The sequence below is a fragment of the Cervus canadensis genome, chromosome 26, assembly GCF_019320065.1.
Source record: "Cervus canadensis isolate Bull #8, Minnesota chromosome 26, ASM1932006v1, whole genome shotgun sequence".
In the NCBI taxonomy this organism is placed as follows: Eukaryota; Metazoa; Chordata; class Mammalia; order Artiodactyla; family Cervidae; genus Cervus; species Cervus canadensis.
Genome location: NC_057411.1, coordinates 21,036,819 through 21,058,225, shown reverse-complemented (window position 1 = coordinate 21,058,225; position 21,407 = coordinate 21,036,819). Strand labels below are relative to the sequence as shown.

The 21,407-nt window shown below is 35.8% G+C and overlaps 1 protein-coding gene across 1 annotated transcript in view; it reads left to right on the top strand.

Moving 5' to 3' along the window:
* Window positions 1–21,407, top strand: part of LOC122428206 (transmembrane protease serine 11F-like) — an 89,426-nt gene that overhangs the window by 37,532 nt on the left and 30,487 nt on the right. Inside the window, exons 3-4 of the mRNA XM_043448044.1 lie at window positions 11,670–11,821; window positions 15,387–15,505. Of these exons, the coding sequence (XP_043303979.1) occupies window positions 11,670–11,821; window positions 15,387–15,505 (271 nt within the window). The remainder of the gene's footprint in view (window positions 1–11,669; window positions 11,822–15,386; window positions 15,506–21,407) is intronic.

Sequence of the window (21,407 nt, the reverse complement as noted above, 5' to 3'; positions counted from 1 at the left end):
CTCCAGACGGCTCAGCGCCTGGCCTCCCCATTTCTGCCCATTTCCAGGCAGGAAAAAGGCACTCTGGGCTCCCACCTTCATCCCTGGCAGGAGCAGAACTGAATTCCCCCCTCAGTCTATGTATTCTCTAGCATATCTTTGAAGGACACAGGGAAACCATGGAAATGTTACTCATATTTGTGGCATAAGCAATTAAATTAAATTAGTAAATATTGTTGTTTAGGTAGCTGCTTTCAGAGGTAGAACTGAACTTGCTGATATTATAGCATGAGAGGAGGTTGCTTCTGGGTGCTTATAAGATGGCAATCATGATTTTGAAGGTCAGGTATGAAGGGGAATAGATCTTAGGCTGGCTCTAGAACTTATAGGTCTTAAACATTTATTTTAAGGAATTTTTGTAAAACATATGACATTGTCGTGATATCCTGACATATCTCACATGCTTTTATATTGTATTGTACTATATAAATAGGATTTAATAAGACTAGCATCCTGCCCCCTCCTCCCTTCCCCCATATACAGAGCACATATTGCAGCAAAGGGTTACGATGCTATGCAATTTCTGCCCACACTCTGCAACTTTGCCTTCCTCCATTGCCTGCCAAGCCAGTCATATCTGGCTGGTAGGGAAGGTAATTTTGATGACTAACTCATACTTGAAATCCCCCCAGTTTCTCCCCACTCTGCCAGCTCCTTGTGCTTCTGCAGTCACTTATTACCGTGGCATTTACAGAATATGACATGTGTCTTTAGGACAAAACCAAGGACATTTCTTTCCCTCGCCCTTTGATTTGTGACTTTTGTCTTTGGAATTCTTATGAAGTTTGAGACAGATTTTGTCTTGTCATGAAAATACCAGTGTCATCACTACCTAGATAGCTGGGTCATTTAAGTGATGCAACAATCCAATCAGCTTCTGTTTTTAACTATACATCATTTTGCCAATGTTTCTGACATGTTTTCCAGTGTCATTAACAGTCCTCCCATAGAAAGAAATCTCCCGAAGAGAACTGCACTGCCATAGCTGAAGTAAATTAGACTGTTTAAACTATCAAAATGGTTCCCCAGATTTTCTTAAACTCTTTCCACTTCTCATCTTCTGTGGGTTGTTCTCTTTTGTCAGTTTCATCAATTTTTCTTTTCAGTGGTAGTGGAAAATGCTATTAATCACGTAGTTTTCTTTGACTTCCAAATAAATTATATGGTCATATAAAAGAATAATGAGAATATGATAATGAGAATTTGTTCTGCTTGTAAGCAAGGAATAAAAAGGGAAGGATGTGTTTAACCTGTATCACATACTGGAGAACTCCCTGTATCCCTCAAGGGTTGGCCCAACTGTCGTATTATCTGAGAAGTCTTACCTGTATCTATTTCTATTCTTTTCCCAAACAACTTTTATTAGTCAATTCTCTGTTTCCTTATTACAATACTTGGTAAATCTAGTATTTTCTTATGACACCCTGTTGATTTTATTATGTCTTTCTACTCTACCATAAGCCCCTTGTATACCAAGTCTGTCCTTGTCGCTTTGTTTTTAAATTTTTGTATCCAGTGTTTGGACCCAGTGTTTGGAATATATTAGGCACATAATAAAAGGTTCTTAAATAGAATTGAAATAAGTATAATGAAAGGGCATGTGACAACCCTACTGACCAGATCATGTGTCATGTGGCTCTGGGTATGTTCCAAGTTCAGTACTACCAGAGTTCTGCCTGGGAACACTTGACATATTTAACATGAATAGACCAATTATCTTATTATTAACAAATAGTTTTAGGACCTTTACCATGAACTCAATACTCGTATCAAGACTGTGAGAGAAAAAAGTACTGGGAAACCTTCTAATCTAATTGGAGTTTAGAGACAGTAGGTATTGATAATACCCAAGTTTACAAAGCTTCCGAGAAGCTTTGCATCTGAATCTATAAAGTACTGTAGTACATAGATATGAAGTATGCTTATTATAAAAAAATTAAACATGATTTATGTGATATATATATTATGTACAGTATGTCTCATATATATATCATTTTTAATATAAGTATATATATATGTGTGTGTGTATATATATATATATATATGTCTCACATATATATTGCCCTGGAAAGCAATATGTACAATGACCTCAGAGAAGCTGAGAAGTAGTCAATCAATGCTAAACCAACACACAATTATTCAACAATATATTAATGCCTCTGGTGAAATAATCTTAGAAAATCAAACATGCATGTGCACATGAGCACACAAATACCAACTATATTGTAAAGTCTAGAAATGAGAAAAGTAGTGTCAATACTTATATTTCAGTAACAAGCTGGTTCAAATAATGAATTTGCTCAAATTTCAGTTTTATAACTGAATAAACTAAAGCACTAAGGGATTAAGTTTAAAAAGGGGCAGAGAGTACTGTGCCAAACCACATGCTATGAAGTGTCTCAAATTAGTGACTAAAGTTGTATCAAGGAAAAAAGGCAGAAAATAAATCCTGAACATAAATTTTAAAGTAATCCTTTGTCATCTGATTCTTTAATTATGTCACCCAGAGAATATCTGATAGTGATGTTTGGTGGTTAAGGATATTTTACTCTTGCTTGGGGTAACCTCTCTTATCATGAGTGTTCTCTTGTGACTTGTAATCCACTAATAGGTTATTTTACACATCTTCGTTAGCATGACTTATTTGTAGCTCATTGCTCTTTAGTCTGCTCAAAAATACTATGACTTTTAAATGTAGTTCCATATTCCACTGACTTTTGAATAACTTATTCTATGGTAGCTCAGTGGTAAAGAATGAGCCTGCCAGTTTAGGAGATGTGGGTTGGTTGGATCCCTGGGTCCGGAAGATCCTCTGGAGAAGGAGATGACAACTCACTCCAATATTCTTGCCTGGAAAATTCCATGGACAGTGGAGCCTGGCAGGCTATAGTCAATGGGATCGCAGAGAGTCAGACACAACTTCGTGACTGAGCATAGTATAGCACCTCGAGGCTTGAGAAACTGGGGATATGTCTTACTCATACAATTAATTGCCCCTGGGTGCCTCACATAAAAAAAAAAAAAAAAAAAAAAAAAACCCTATCTGTTTATTTGTTTTGACATACAAGAAAAAAAAACTTATGCTACCAAAGGAGAGAAGGAAGGAGTGACAGGTTAGGAGTATATCATTATTAAAAGATATAAACTACTATATGTAAAATAGATAAGCAATGAGGATCAACTGCAAGGCATGAGATCCAGTTACTTAATGTAATATATAATGAAAGTGGCCTACTTCTGCACAGTGCTATTTAAACTAGTTAGAACCCCAATCAAATTTTTCTTAAAAGTCTCCATTTTAAGAAAAGTTTTGTAAAGGAAACTGTGGAAAAGCATTTGTTTCCATTGCTTAAACAGACTTAAAATTTCAAGACTGATATAGCTGTAGGCTTCTCAATAAGCATTTGTCATATATCCAATTATCAGCTATTTTTGATATACTAATTACAGAGCTCATTGCAAGTAGTGATTGGGAAGGGGCAAATTTTCTCACCTGTTTATTTAAGTATGATTATAGCACTTATCATCAAAGAACCTGTCTCTAAAAAAGGATATAACTCTCAGGCTTAATTTCTAATATACACAGGTGCATTTTGGAGGGGGCAGTCATAGGTTTTATATTTGCTCTCTTGATCGAAACATTTGTGAGACTGTTCAGAGAGAAAGGTGTAAGACTGACTTTTTTTTAAACATACCTCTCTTGGTCTGTAAGTCATAGGAATGAAACAGCAGCATATGCTTAGACAAAGGAGAAATACAAATAGGTCTGTAATAATATAGGAGAAATTTCTTATGCTAAAGAAACCAAAATGTAGCTACTAATATTAACAATATTTTAAGCCAAGCAATGTTCATTGGTTTATAACTTCTTATTCATAACAGTTTTTAATTACCAATTCCAAACACCCAAATTATTTTCTAATGCAAGCTCTTCACACACGTTCTATCTGCCTGAAAGACTTGCAACAATTCTACACATTCTCCTCACACTTCATCCCAGCATTAATATAACTTTCTCACAGAGGACTCCATTACTTTTTTCAAGTACTCCCTCTCTCCCAACCTAATCTATAAAATCTTATTTTCAACCACAGATATCTTATTCAACTTCTTCTAAGCTCTTATCCCAACTTTTCAGGATCTCTATGATTACTAGTTTTATCTTTCCTCTCTTCTAGACTACAAACACTATGACAACAAGGATAATGTGTTTTCATTTTATTTACTGTGTATCCAATAATGATTAGTGCCTAAAACATAGTGTTTGTGATATAATTGTTTGGTAAGTATTGATAATAACACATTTTAGAATTGTTTAGCTTTTATATGCAAGTGATTTTTCTGGATGTAGGACCTAGATTGCAGTTCTTTCATTCATCATTCATTCATTCATCCAAGAGCAGCAACATTTATTTCAGGAATTATGCTAGGTATTATTAGCATTAGATGCAGAGTATTAGAATAATCTATTATTTTTCTTAGAAAAGCTTCTGGTTTCTGACAATTTCTATTCATACAGAAGTTCTTCAGAATTAGGAAATGTCTCAAATATACCTTCTTAAAATACAACCACATTGAAATGGCGGGGGGGGGGGGGGGGGATACTATCACTCTAATTTGATAGACAAGGGATTCTTAGAGCTTCAAGACAAAAGGATCAATATACGACCAAAGACTTGAACCTTAGATTTCTCATGCGGAATGTCATACTTTTTCTAGTGCTGTTTCCATACATACTTCATTTGTGTAACCACTCGAGTTTTATTTCTATTTAAGTTACTAAAAGACTTTAGTTCCTGTATTTTGTTCATTTTAATGCATTCTTTTAAAAGGCTAATTTAGGCTTAATTCTCTTTTAAACAGATCAAATACTAGGCACTGTTAAAGACAGTAAAAATTTCTCTTTATTGTCTGAATCACATTTGATGAATAAATAATTGTAATCTACAAATCAGAATAAACATATGGGAATAATGTAAAGGGAATTTAAATGTAACTAAAATAAAGCATCTTTTTTCAAAGTTTGAACCAGTTATACATTTTGAAAAAATCCAATTTATCATAGCCAAGTTCTCAAAGTTCTTTGCACACTTAAAAGTGCCTTGAATGCATTTGTATATTATGCTCATACAAACATTTCACAACAGTCTAGCTAATAAACTTCTTTAAATTTCCTGAATGCTTTGTTTGGTTTTTACCACCTTATTTTTCTCTATTAGGGTAAAACCACTTCCTTTATAATTATCTGGTGTCTGCATAATGCTCTCTCCAGCACTACTTCAAAACATGGAAATGAGTATTTGGTAAAACTTATTTAGGCTCCCACATGAGACAGAAGGTCTATATTCCAGCTGTAACAGACTGAGAATGGCTGATTACCAAACAAAACTCATTTTAAAATTAAATATGGCCATGATAAAAATTCTCTTTCATAAGATAGAATTATCATGATGTAATATCATGATTAATAACATGATCCCCATAAATTTGATTTTTATCATTTCTTGCTTTCTGAAGGGCTGAGTACTAAAATCAAACTGACAAAACTTACAGGAAAAGGAAGTGATAATTTGTTTAAGTTGCAGCAAACAAAATGTCTATAACTAAACAATCAAGAATATTTAATGTCATAGATTTTGGAGCTGGAGATTTCAGTTATGAATGAGAAGGAATATATTACTTATGTGGAGACAGAAGTAACTTTTTTTTATTATTTCTGGGCTGTGTGATATCAGCTTTAATAGTTACTTTTATTAGAGTCATACAAACAGGTGTTAGTGACAAAATTAAAATAAAATGAGTCAAAGAGATGATGTAAAATGGATACTTCCCACTTGAGACCAAATATGAGGAACATACACTGCTCATTATTAACAACATTTATGTCTACATTGGAAACACTTTCTCTTCATTTAATTTTCCTCATCTTGCCTGGAGGCACAATCATGGAAACAAAGGAGCCATTAATTTTTTCCTTGTCTCACAACTAAGAAATCAACAAAGCTCAAGGACTAGAGCAAAATCTATTTTCTCCTCTTCACCCTACTTACTGCCTCAGCCTTAGTACAAGCCATCACCCTTTCTCTTGGACCTTCAAAATGACATCTAAACTGGTCTTTCCATCTGCACTCTAGCTGTAAATTTCATTCATACCTCTGTGATTATTCTAAATTTTCAGCCTAACTAAAACTTACTGGTTCCTCACCTCACCTTTGACAGAATCAATTTCAAGCTGTTTACTTTGGGTTATAAGACTCCTCATGAGCTGGTCCAACCCTCCAGCCTCACCATGTCCTCTTTTGAGTGCAATAATGCTGTGAAAGACTTGCCATCATGGATATACTTTGGAAGAAATAATTGTTTAAGGGCAAAATTCATACTTTATGTTTGTGTTTTCCCAGTATAACTATTATTGCAAAATATTATGTCACCTCCCTAGTGTATTTTGTTTTTATTTTTTGTACATACTATTTTTTCCTCTGTTCCTTTCTTCTCTTTTATTCCTGGACAACTTTGATCAAAGTTTTAATCATGTTTCTTTCTTGATAAAACTCCCTGACACAGCACCCTAAGAGGTTGTTTTCTCTTCTTGTACTAAATTTTCTTTTGACATAGTTCATAGTGTTCACTTGTTTCCATGTCTGTGTCCTCATTTATAATATGAGCATCCTAGATACATATTTTAAAATCTTTATACCTCTTGGGCTCTAGAATAATTTCAAGAATGTTTTCAAGATCATCTCATTTAAAGGATTTAAGTTCAAATAAATATTTGTAAGATAAAATTAAAAACATAAAAACTGCTCCAAAATATCTCACTTGTAAAATATTAAATATTGAATCTTATTTGGGGATTCAGAACATAAAGCAAATAAATACCAGTTCTCAAGTTGGAGAAAGATAATTTAAATTACTTAAGGTATTTTGGGTGGACAGGTAATACATTAGTTGGGGTAGGTAAGAGACAAAATGAGACAGGGCAAAAGCTAACAGAGTTTTGTCAAGAGAATACATTGGGTGTTGGTCCTTTATTGGACCAGAACCTGGTGGTCTGGAGTAGATGATGAGAAAGTGAAAGAAGGAAAGAGGCTAATATTCCCTGGGTTACACAGCAAGCTTTCACGCTCCAGGGAATCAACCAGAAATGAATATATATATCTAGATATATATATCTAGATATATATATCTAGATATATATATAGATATAGATATAGATATATATATAGACACACACACACATATATATATATATAGAGAGAGAGAGAGAAACACATGGGCACCCAAGCTCTGATGGAGCAAAGTGTTTTAATCAACATGGTGTGGGCATATATACTGTCTTACAAGGTAGTTACTCTCAGCAAAGATAAAGATTAAAATTCCAGACTTACAAAACATAAGGTGATCCCTATTAAAGGGAGAGAGTTGTAAACAATCACTTTTTACTGTATGGTTCATAAGAAGGAAGAGGGTACTTATCACCATATTGAAAAACTAATGAAGGAAATGCCTGGATTCCTCAGCCCCGGGAAAGGCTTGCCTCTCCTCTTAATTCCTGAATATTCAGGAATTAAACACACAGGAAGCTCCTGTTAAATGCTTCCTGACAATTGGGCATAGCAAACAGCCTTTTCTAACCACCCAAGAAACGACTCTACACATGGACATCTCCAGATGGTCAATACTGAAATCAGACTGATTATGTTCTTTGCAACCAAAGAGATTGAAGCTCCATATACTCAGCAAAATACAAGACCTGGAGCTAACTGTGGCTCAGATCATGAACTCCTTATTGCAAAATTCAGACTTAAATTGAAGAAAGTAGGGGAAATCACTAGGCCCTTAAGGTATGACCTAAATCAAATCCCTTATGATTATACAGTGGAGGTGAGGAATAGATTCAAAGGATTAGGTCTGGTAGACAGAGTGCCTGAAGAACTGTAAATGGAGGTTTTTAGCACTGTACAGGAAGTGGTGTCCAAAAACATCTCAAAGAAAAAGAAGTGTAAGAAGGCAAAGAGATTTTCTGAGAAGGCTTTACAAATACTCAGAGAAGAGGAAAAGTGAAAGGCAAGGGAAAAAGGAAAAGATACACCCAACTGAATGTAGAGTACCAGAGAACAGCAAAGAGAGATAAAAAAACCTTCTTAAGTGAACAATGCAAAGAATTATATGGAAAAAATAGAATGAAAGACTAGAAATCTATTCAAGAAAATTTGAGATAAAAAAGAGAACATTCCATGCAAGGATGGGCATGATGAAGGATAGAAACAGTAAGGACCTAAGAGAAGCAGGAGATATTAAGATGTGGCAAGAATACACAGAAGAACTATACAAAAAAGATCTTAATGTCTCATATAGCCGTGATGGTGTGATCACTCACCTAGAGTCAGACATCCTGGAGTGTGAAGCCAAGCAGATCTTAGGAAACATTACTATGAACAAAGCCAGTGGAGGTGATGGAATTCTAGCTGAGCTATTTCAAATCCTAAAAGATGATGCAGTTAAACTGCTGCACTCAATGTGTCAGCAAATTTGGAAAACAGCAGTGGCCATAGGACTGGAAAATGTCAGTTTTCATTCCAATCCCAAAGAAGGGAAATGCCAAAGAGTATTTAAGCTACCACGCAGTTGTGCTCACTTCAGATGTCAACAAGATGATGCTCAAAATCCTTCAATCTAAGCTCCAGAAGTACATCAACTAGGAACTTCCAAATGTGCAAGCTGGATTTAGAATAGGCAGAGGAATCAGAGATCAAAATGTCAACATTCATTGGATCATAGAGAAAGCAAGAGAATTCCAGAAAAACATCTACTTCTGCTTCATTGACTATGGGAAAGTCCTTGACTGTGTGGATCACAACAAACTGTGGAAAATTCTTAAAGAGATGGGAATACCAGACCACCTTGTCTGTTTCCTGAGAAACCTGTATGCAGGTCGAGTAGCAATAATTAAAACTTGATGAGGGTGAAAGAGGAGAGTGAAATCTGGCTTAAAACTCCACATTCAAAATACTAAGATCATGGCATCTGGCCCATCACTTCATAGCAAATAGAAGGGGGAAATGTGGAAGCAGTGACAGATTTTATTTTCTTGGCTCCAAAGCAGAGGTTGACAGCAGCCACAAAATTAAAAGACACTTGCTCCTTGGAAGGAAATCTATGACAAACTTAGACAGTGTATTAAAAAACAGAGACATCACTTTGCTGACAAAAGTCCATATAGTCAAAGCTATGGGTTTTCCAATAGTGATGTACAGATGTGAGAGTTGGACCATAAAGAAGGCTGAGGGCCAAAGAATTGATGCTTTTGAATTGTGGTGCTGAAGACTCACAAGAGTTCCTTGGACAGTAAGGAGATCAAACCTGTCAATTCTAAAGAAAATCAACCATGGATTTTCACTGGAGGACTGATATTGAAGCTGACACTCCAATACTTTGGCCACCTGATGTAAAGAGCTGACTCACTGGAAAAGACCCAGATGCTGGGAAAGATTGAGGGCAGAAGAAGGGAGCAACAGAAGATGAGATTGTTGGATGGCATCACCATCTCAAGAGTCATGAGTTTGCGCAAACTCTGGGAGATATTGAAGGAAAGCAAGGCCTGGCATGCTGTGGTCCATGGGGTTACAAAGAGTCAGACACAACTTAGCAACTGAGCAACAACAACAAGTATAAAATGGAAATGAAGAGTTTTCGTAGGGACTGAAATCTTATCAAGTATAACTTGCAATTTGTGGTTTCACCAAGAAAAATGGGAAGAACTGTAGTCAGGACTTCAAGAGCAATGTTGTTACTCTTTAAAAAAACACTTTATTTTAATTGGAGGATAATTGCTTTGCAAGGTTTTGTTGGTTTCTGCCATGTATCAACATGAGTCAACCATAGGGATACCTATGTCTTCCCCCCTTCAACCTGCCTCTCACCTCCCACCCCATCACATCCCTCTAGGTTGTCACAGAGCATGGGATTGAATTCCTGAACCATAGAGCAAATTCCCACTGGCTATTTTACATATGGTAATGTATATGTTTCAATGCTACTCTCTCAATTCATTCCACCCATTCCTTCCCCCACTGTGTCCACAAGTCTGTTTACGTCAGCGTCTCTGTTGCTGCCCTACAAATAAGTTCATCAGTATCATTTTTCTAGATTCCATATATGTGCATTAATATACGATATTTGTTTTTCTCTTTCTGACTTGCTTCACTCTGTATAACAGGCTCTCGGTTCACCCACCTTACTAAAACTGACTCAATTTCTTTCCTTTTAATATTCTATTGTATTTTCTCATCCATTCATCTGTTGATGAACATCTGGGGCTTCCTCCACGTCATGACTATTGTCAATAGTGCTGCAATGAACACTGGGGTACATGTATCTTTTTAAATTTTGGTTTCCGCAGGGTATATGCCCAGTAGTGGGATTGTTAGATCATATGGTAGTTTTATTCCTGGTTTTCTTTTAAGGGATCTTCATACTATTCTCAAGAGTGGCTATATAAATTTATATTCCCACCAACAGTGCAAGAGGGTTTCCTTTTATCTATACTCTCTCCAGCATTTATTGTTTGTAATACTTGGTGATGGCCATTCCTACCAGTGTGAGATGGTACCTCATTGTAGTTTTGATTTGCATTTCTCTAATAATGAGTGGTGTTATGCATCTTTTCATCTGTTTATTAGCTATCTGGACGAGTTCTTTGGAGAAATGTCTGTTTAAGTCTTCTTCCCATGTTTTGATTGGGCTGTCTTTTTTTTTTTTTTTCTGATATTGAGTTGTATGTACTGCTTGTATGTTTTGTCAATTGCTTCATTTACAATTATTTTCTCCCATTCTGAGGGCTGTATTTTCATCTTATTTATGCTTTCCTTTACTGTGCAAAAGGTTTTAAGTTTAATTTTCCCTGTTTGTTTATTTTTGTTTTTATTTTCATTACTCTAGGAGGTGAGTCATAGAAGATCTTGCCCTGATTTAAGTCAAAGGGTGTTCTGTCTATATTTTCCTCTAAGAGTTTTATAGTTTCTGGTCTTCTATTTATGTCTTTAATCCATTTCAAGTTTATCTTTGTGTATGGTGTTAGGAAGTGTTCTGATTTCATTCTTTTATACATGGTTGTCCAGTTTTCCCAGCACCACTTATTGAAGAGACTATCTTTTCTCCATTGTGTTGTTACTTTTAAAATAAGCAATTAACAAAAAGTTCAAGGTCATTGAAAAGTATACAAATTAAAACCTTATTTTTAATCAAGAGATACCAGTGAGATTATTACACAACTTTATTGCTAAAAGTTTCTTTTTAAAATATTAAAATGTTATCTATAAATTACCTTTTTTATTACATGAGCCTTTGTACTTCACCACCCAAATTTCAAATTGCCAATATGTTTGACAAAATGTAGAGGGGAGATGCCCTCCCTTCGATGTCAACATCAGTAGAGCTTTAATTAAAACATACTGGGGTTGACATGCTGGGGGAAGGTAAACAAAATCTTGTGTTCCTATCAAAATCTAAGTATCTCATTGTGAATTAGCACTAGAAACTATTTTCACAGTTATATTACACGTGGACTTGGAATAAAACTGTACTACAGTTTTTTTTTTACCTTATTGTTTTTCTTTCCATTATCACAGACCACTTGAATGTTCACAAGCTGATTACCCACAAGTTGAACAACAAAGAAGACAGCAATGCAGGGGCCCTATAAGCCTATCTCTCTTCACACTGGCAATCATTGCCATCATAGGAATTGCCATTGGTATTGTTACTCATTTTGTTGTTGAGGGTAAGTATACAGGTCACATTTCTATTGCCTCAGTGCTCCATGGCTTAATATCTTGAAATTCTCAGTTATATAAAAATTCCATTTGCATGCTATTAGCATTTTAATTACTATTCTTTTGCTGATGTTAAATTATAGTTTGCCCCAATATTGAGTCGTCTGTTTCATATTTCCAGCCAGTGATGCTTGCAATATATTCACATTATTACACAGACAAAAACAAACACATATTTTTTTAAAGAGTGAAAACATTATCTTTAGAATAAAGACAAATCACATCATGTGTTGAGTTTAATATACATATTTTTCAAAATCAATATGTTAATGAGGTGCTCTAAGAAAAACTAATAATATGAGAAAATTACATGAAAAATATCTTTAAAGGGCTAAAGATTAAACATTATCTTTGAAAGAAAAAAGACATTGTTTAATGACTAAAGGAAGAAGAAAAACTCAGGATTATTCTACCTTAGGTGAAAAAATAGAGTCAGTACCACGTTTAGAAATGACAATCAACCAAAGTCATTTACCTTTGTCTTTTTTTTTTTTTAACCTTTGTCTTTATAATCATATATGATTGAGAATTTGCCAAAAATTTTACAGAATTGTATGACCCATAACAATAAAACCATATTTGAAAGAATTCCCAAGTAGGGATGAAGTATTGTCCAATGTGCTCAGCTCACCTGCTTACCTACTTTATTGGGGGATTGATATATTCATTTCTTAAACTTATATAATAAAAAAATAAACTACATTAACCTCTATGTCTTTCTTGTTAATATCTCTTGTGTTTAAAATGCAGTTCATCTTCAATATTTCATGTGTTCAAGAAATAAAAAAGTAAAAGAATAATACAAATAATGGGGAAAAAGTATTTTAAAAATATCATAGAAGTTGTTTTAGGCTGAATAATATCCCCACACCCCAATACATCTGCTTCTTAAACTTTGTGACTGATGTTTGTTACCTCATGTGGCAAAAGGGACTTTCCAGATGTGATTGCTTCAAGGATTTTGAAGAGTCATTATTCTGGATTTTCTGGATGGTCCCTAAATGTAATCCTAGTATCTTTATAAAGGACAGGCAAAAAGCCCAAAGAAGGAAGGCTATGTGACAATAGAAGCAGGGAGAGAGGAAAACAATGTGATGTATAACCACAGGCCAAGGAATGAGGATCCCTCTAGGAGCCAAAGAAGGCAAGGAAAAAGATTCACCCCTTAGTTCCCCCCGAAAAACAAACAGACATACAAACAGGTCTTAATTTGAGCCCTGTAAAACTCATTTCAGACTTTTGACCTAAATTGGTGGTCACTGGTCACAACAGCAGTAGGAAATTAATACAACAGTAAGTCCGTGGACTGCAAGGACATCCAACCAGTCAATCCTAGAGGAAATCAACCCTGACAATTCACTGGAAAAATTGATGCTGAAGCTGAAGCTCCTGCACTTCAGTGGAGTGGTCAATAAAAAGGTGAAAAGGATAGTGTAAGAAAAATTTTAAGAAGACTGTGTGATGAATGCAGACAAATATAAGCAGTCTGTTATATTTTCAATAGAAATTATTAAGGGAATGTGGCAAAAAAATATGCTCAAGAGGTAGGCAGGACCTACATCAAGGAAAACCTTTGTAGATCATAGTAAAGTGCTGTGACTCCTTCCCAATTGGCAATGGAGAAAAATAAAGGTGTTTTAATTGGAGAAGTGATATTGTCAAATTTGCAATTTAAAACGATTTTTCTGCTGCTGTGCGGGGAATAGAACTGAGGAAAACAGAACATGAGGCAAGGTACTAGTTAGAAAGCTGTTACATTTTCCAGAAAATAAATGATGAGGGAATGGACTAGAGCATTAATGACAATAGAATTTGTGAAAACATGATGAAGTTTTAAAATTTAGGAGATAAAATTTTCAGAATCAGTTGATTAATAGGAAGAGATCAAAATTTACTTTAAAATTTCCAGTCTGGGTCTTGAAGTAGATTGTAATGACAGAATTTAAGATAGAGAATCTAGACAGAGTACTTTTTTAATAAAAAGGTCATTTTGTTTTGGATAGACATTAGCTAGGTGGTTGATGAGGAAGTGAATTAAGGATATAACTCTTCTGGGTGGGATAAGGGATTCAGAAGATATTAATAAGTTGCATTCATAGATCTTAAGACTGAAAAATGGTATATTGCAAATGAGAATTAAACCATGCTTTGTGTGAATGTATGGACGAGTAAGCTGTTCAGAAGAAAGAAAACAGAGGATACGAAGCAAGGTCTGAATCTAAAAAGATGTAAATGATCCTGGTTAAGGATAGAAGCGGGCTTCCCTGGTGGCTCAGTGGTAAAGAATCTGCCTGCCAATGCAAGAGACATGGGTTCAATCCCTGGATCAGGAAGATTCCTTGAAGAAGGAAATGGTAACAATCCCTGAACCAGGATGATCCCTTGAAGAAGGAAATGGTACCAACTCTAGTATTCTTGCCTGGATAACCCCATGGACAGAGGAGCCTGGAGGGCTACAGTCTGCTGGGTTGCCCAAGAGTCGAACATGACTTGGCCACTACACAAAGGACAGAACTAGAGAGTTCTCCAAAGTAACTGGTGAGAGGCCAAGAGCAGTGGCTTCATAAAGCCAAAGACAAGCTTTCAAGGAATATGATTAAGTCTGCTAAGAAATCAAGATGATTTTTGAAAAAGACCAAAAGAATATGGCGTTAGCTATAACAACGGTTTTGCCCTTGACAACGGAGAATTGATGCCTGCATGGGCAAGAAGAAAGTGCAAATTTAAAATATTGGTTTGTATTTTTTTTTCATTTATTTTTATTAGTTGGAGGCTAATTACTTTACAATATTGTAGTGGTTTTTGCCATACATTGACATGAATCAACCATGGATTTACATGTGTTCCCCATCCTGTACCCCTCTCCCACCTCCCTCCCCATCCCATCCCTCTGGGTCTTCCCAGTGCACCAGCCCCAAGCACTTGTCTCATGCATCCAACCTGGACTGGCGATCTGTTTCACACTTGATAATATACATGTTTTGATGCTGTTCTCTCAGATCATCCCACCCTCGCCTTCTCCCATAGAGTCCAAGAGTCTGCTCTATACATCTGTGTCTCTTTTTCTGTCTTGCATATAGTGTTATCATTAAAAATAGTGGTTTGTCAGTAGTGTAGAAAAATATTTAAGTAAGCTTGTCAGTAGTGTAGAAAAATGTGATCACTCATTCAATATAGCTTCATAATACAGCTTAGTTATAATATACCTATATTACAATTCTTTAAGGAAAATGGTAATTTTTATTATATAACTGTCAGCAATTGTATGTTGCATATCTAATTGTGTGAAAAATTTTATACACATAGACACTATAAATGTGTGTTCTGAAAGTACACTCTATTTTAGCTGGATGCAGTGATAAAAATTACACAATATTTTTTAAAATGACTACGACTAATTGTATAATGCTGAAAAGAAATAAGCTGTGTTATTATAAATCTATTTCCTGGGGGAAGGGGACTAGCAATTGATCGTGTCTAAGCGTAGATCTTCTGTTTATTTTTACCTTTCAGGTGATAAGTCGTTCTACTATCTTGCCTCTTTTAAAGCTACAAATATAAAATACAGAGAATGTTATGGAATGAGAACCTCAAAACAGTTTACAGAAAAGAGTCATCAGATTGAGAGAATGGTAAGCCCAATAGAAATTTTAAAGGTTTATGAATGTTTCTCTGCCTGACATTGAATGTGATTATTACAGGAACATGATTGCTCCATGGCTCAATTTTTTCTTCTATAAAATGAGGATAATATAGTAGGTCATACAGTTGTGAGGATTAAATAACTTAATGTATGTAAAATGTTTAGAATAATGTCATATGCCGTTAAACACATGTAGATTAGAATAGGCAACTAACATCTGAGGAGATTGTTGGTTGAAGCAGGTATTCTCAGTTTAAGCTATGTTTAAATTTAAATTTCTCTGTTAAAAACAGATCAATTTTTAAACTCTTTTGATTTTATTTCTTGGTTCATTTTCCTTAAACTTTTCTTTCAACATAAGAATATCGGATTGTGATGCTTTGCCTCATCATTTTGTGATTTTGCTTTTGAAACACATAAAGGGTCACATACAAGACTGTGTGCCTATGATTCTTATGAATCTCAAATTTAGTTATGTCCCTCAATTATTTTGGTTTTCCTTGAAAACCTAGGCAATTATCAAGGCATTTCTAATTTTTTAAGGTATGTTAGGCAAGCAAAATCCTTGCCTGTGATAGCAGAAAGTCAAATAAAAGAGTCTATTTTTGTTTAATAAAAAACATGTCTTTGGAGACTATAGATTTCTTTAGCAAAACCCACAGCATTAGACTAGAGTATAATTTAAGGTCATGAGAGTTATTCTAACAAGGAAGTAAAGGGTCTGTAGAAAGGGGACTTAATTAGTATGGTTTTTATGATTAGCTATAGACACTATCTCTCTTTTTTATTTCCTTATTTATTTAAATTAGAAGATAATTACATTACAATATTGTGATGGCTTCTGCCACACATCAACTTGAATCAACCATTGGCATACATGTGACCCTCCATCCTGAATCCCCCTCGAAACTCCCCACCTACCCCATCCCTCTGGCAGATTAACGGATAAGGAAGTTGTAGTACATATACACAATGGAATATTACTCAGCTATAAAAAAGAACACATTTGAGTCAGTTCTAATGTAGTGGATGAAACTAGAGCCTATTATACCTAGTGAAGTAAGTCAGAAATAGAAAGACAAATATCATATATTAGCTCATATATATGGAATCTAGAAAGATAGTACCAACGATCTTATGTGCAGGGCAGCAAAGGAGACACAGACATAAAGAACAGACTTTTGGACACAGTGGGAGAAGGACAGGTTGGGATGATTTGAGAGAATAGCATTGAAACACATACATTACCATATGTAAGATAGACATTATCTCTTAATTAAAGGAGGAGGACTTTAGCACTCCCACTCTTAATTGCACTCTCCTTTCTCTTCATTGTTAACAACATAGGAAAGTATTTCATTCTATTTGGCTATTTAAGAATAAATATGTAGATTATATGTAGATTATATGTAGATCCATTCTAAATGTTGAAAACCAACACTGGTTTATTTTTCGTACCTATTTAAATAGGGTTTTGCATTTAAATAGGACAGTGTTTTGACAATTTTGTTGCCACAGTTCTTTTTAAATTTTATTGGTAGGTGGCTTTATTTATATTTTTTATTTTTAATTGAAATATAATTGATGTATAACATTGTTAGTTTCAGATGTGCAACATAATGGTTGATATTTGTATAAGTTGAGAAGGACCACCACCATAAGTGTATTTAACATGCAACACCACAGGTAGTAATAATTTTTCTTCTTATGATGAGGACTTTTAAGATTTATTCTCTTAGCAACTTTCAAATATACAATGAAGTCTTAGTAGATATAGTCACCATGTTATACATTATATCCCAAAGAACTTATTTATTTTATAACTGGAAGTTTGCACATTTTGACCACCTCAGACCATTTTGTCTAACTTTCATCTCTCACTTCTGATAACCACCAATCTGTTCTCTAGATATGAATTTGTATTTTTTGCTTGTTTGTTTAGATTCTATATCAGTGAGATCATATGGTATTTATCTTCCTCTGTCTGACCTACTTCATTTAGCTTAAAGCCTTCAAGGTCCATCAGTAAATTGTCAAAAATGGCAAGATTTCATTCTTGTTTATGGCTGAATAATATACCATTGCATGTATACGCCACATCTTCTTTATCCATTTATTCATCAACAAACACCTAGTTTCCTTCCCTGTCTTGGCTATTGCATGACTAGTAGCAGTCGTAGTATGGTTGATTTAGGGATTTAATTTTTTATTTTTTATTTATTTTTTTTTTTTTTTTAGGGATTTAATTTTGTTCTTTCCCCCATGTGAGTAAACAGTTGTTTTAGCACCACTGATTGAATAGTAAGTCCTTTCCTGGTTGATCTGCTGTGTCATTTCCACCACAATTCAGGCTTCCACATATGATGCGGAATGTTGCTGGGATCTCTAATCTGTTCCATCCATCAGCTTGTTTTTCATTTGGTCAATACCATGATACTTTAACCTCTACAGTCTGACAATGTGTTGATACATGTTGTATTAATTTCCTAGGACTGCTGTAGCAAATTACAAAAAAACTAGTGACTTGAAACAACAGAAATTTATTCCCTCACAGTTATGGAGACCAGAAATCTTAAAATCAAGATGTCAGCAGCCTTGAAAGTCTCTAGAGAAGAGTTCCTCTTTGCCTCTTCCAACTTCTGGTAGCCTCAGGCATTCCTTGTCACGTGACTACATGAACTTGATCTCTGTCTCCATCTTCACCTGGCCTTCTCCGAGTTTCTTTGTCTACTCTGATAAGGATATTTATCATTGGATTCAAGTGTTCCTGGATGATGTCTACACAATGGTCTCATCTTGATATCCTTAATTACATCTGCAAAGACTCTTTGCCAAGTAAGGGCACATTTACATGTTCCCAGAGTCAAATGTATTTTTAGGGGGCCAATATTCAACCCATATACTTGGATTTATCATCATCTCCTTCAGGTATACTGTAGTTTTTCTTGTCCTTTTTTATTTCCCATACCAAGTAAACACACACACACACTCTCACATCCCCTCATATTGGGGTTTTGATTTAGGATGCTTCAAATCTAGAAATCTAGAGAAATAAATGACACCATTTATTTATACTTATTTGCTATATTTCAATAGAGCTTTAAAATAATTTTCTTAAATGTCTGGTATATCTTTGTTAAATTTAATCCTAGATAATTGTTTTGTTGTTGTTTGGTTTTATGTGTATATGGGGTTTGTTTGTTTTGGGTCATTGTTAATGGATATCTTTTCAAAATGAATTCTTTGAAACTGGTTTTTACCAGTGTATAGAAATGTGATGAGCTTTTATAACCTCTTTTCACTCTGTCTCCTTTTTCGCATGTGGTATTTCCAAGTGCTGAGTCTCTCCTGGAGCTTTTAGGGCAGAGAGACTCCTTTTGTGGTTGAGTTGTCTTGATCCACAGTCTGGTCCAGTGATTTCCAATTATGGGCACTTTTGTTTCCCTAAAGATATTTTGCAATTCCTGGAGACATTATTTTGTTGTCACACTGGGAGGAGGAAAGTTGCTGGCATCTAGTTCCCAGAGGCTCTGACTATTCTTCCAACTTTTATGTTCTCCTCCTTGCTCACTACTCTCTGACCATAATGGTCTTCTTTGAGATTCAGTTCAGTTCAGTCACTCAGTCATGTCCGACTCTTTGTGACCCCATGGACTGCAGTATGCCAGGCTTCCGTGTTCATCATCAACTCCCGGAGCTTACTCAAACTCATGTCCATTGAGTCAGTGATGCCATCCAACCATCTCATTCTCTGTCATGCCCTTTTCCTCCTGCCTTCGCTCATTCCCAGCATCAAGGTCTCTTCAAATGAGTCAGTTCTTTGTATCACGTGGCCCAAGTATTGGAGTTTCAGCTTCAACATCAGTCCTTCCAATGAATATTCAGGACTGATTTCCTCTAGGATAGACTGATTGGATCTCCTTGCTGTCCAAGGGACTCTCAAAAGTCTTCTCCAACAGGACAGTTCAAAAGCATCAATTCTTTGAGATTACCTACACATTTTTTTCCTTCTATCTGGAACTGCCCCCTCAGCCTACTCTTTCTGTTGCTTACTTCTTCTGATCCTTCTGATCCTTCATGTATCCTCCATGTATCACGTTGCCTTTCAGGAGGTAATTATAGACCCTCAGCCATTATGCTGTATTACCTTACTGTTTCAGTTACCTTTTTGGGGGGCCTCTCCACAGCTTGTGGCATTTTAATTCTCTGATGAGGATTGAACATAGGCCCTCAGCAGTGAGAGTGTGGAGTTCTAACCTCTGGACCACCAGCACATTCCTGCCTTTGTACTTAACTATTTATTTATTACTGGCTATCTCTCTATTCTATGAGCCCAGGGACCACAGCTCTTTGTCCCTACTCTTTATCCAGTATTGTCACAGTACCTGAAATATAGGATACTCTAGCCAATTGTTCTGAATGAACAAATAAATGAGAAAAAAAAAAAGGAAACAATGGGGATATAATGAAAGAGTCTTGAAGCACTGCAAAAGCCAGCATTTTTTTTTTCTTCATACCATTGATTAAGATTAACCATAGCTGGAGAATCAATGAATTTATGAAAATGTTATTGTGTACCTCCTTTGTGCAAGACTATGAAAAATGCCAAGGTCTACATAGTACAGTTCTTTCCTTATTTGGAGTGTATAATATTGTTTATATGTGGAAGTTTAGACATGGACAATAATAGAAAATTTACATAGCAAAGATATGACATATAAGAGCTTACAAGATTGAAATGACAATACTAGAGCTGCCACATTGCACAATATAATAGTCAAATATATGACTCAAACAATCAGTATTTTAGGGGTTCCGAGGAAGTAAAAATCTCTTTGAGTTAGCAGAAAGCTTCCTTGCAGAGGAAAGCAGTCTGGTGTGGATTGGGAGGGGAGTGCTTTTTTGTTTGGTTGTTTTGTGTGTGTGTGTTTGTCCTCTGCAGGTAGCTTTTCCCCTGAAAGAAGCAGGGTATCTGCAGAACTTGTCTGATTACTTTCGTGGGTGGACCCAGAAAGGGATTTCCTAGTTCCCACCAATAACTACTAATCTTCCATAAGGACCTAATCTGCATGCAGTTCCCAGCCAGAGGGAAGGCACAAGCTCAAGCTTGCCAAAGACAGCAACTTTTAGTTACTGGGTGTACTTTTAGTCAGAGCCACACATATTTTTTCAATTATGCTATTTTGACTTTGATCCTGGACTTCACATTAAGGACTACAGTTTGTGTCTGATTTTAAGGAAAATGTTTTTTTGGAAACATTTTGGAAATGATTTTTAAGGAAAATCATTTTACCAGATTAAGGACAGGAGGAGAAGGGGACAACAGAAAATGAGATGGTTGGATAACATCGTCAACTCAAAGGACATGAATTTGAGCAATCTGCTGGAGACAGTAAAGGACAGGGAAGCCTAGCCTACTGTACTCCATAGGGTAGCAAAGAGTCAGATATGGCTTAGCGACTGAACCACAACAAATGGGCTTAGTCATTATCTTGTTTAAAACCGAGTTCAGTTCAGTTCAGTTCAGTTCAGTCGCTCAGTTGTGTTTGACTCTTTGCAACCCCATGAATCGCAGCATGCCAGGCCTCCCTGTCCATCACCAACTCCCGGAGTTTACTCAAACTCATGCCCATCGAGTCGGTGATGCCATCCAGCCATCTCATCCTCTGTTGTCCCCTCCTCCTCCTGCCCCCAATCCCTCCCAGCATCAGGGTCTTTTCCAATGAGTCAACACTTCGCATGGGGTGGCCAAAGTATTGGAGTTTCAGCTTCAGCATCAGTCCTTCCAATGAACACCCAGGACTGATATCCTTTAGAATGGACTGGTTGGATCTCCTTGCAGTCCAAGGGACTCTCAAGAGTCTTCTCCAACACCACAGTTCAAAAGCATC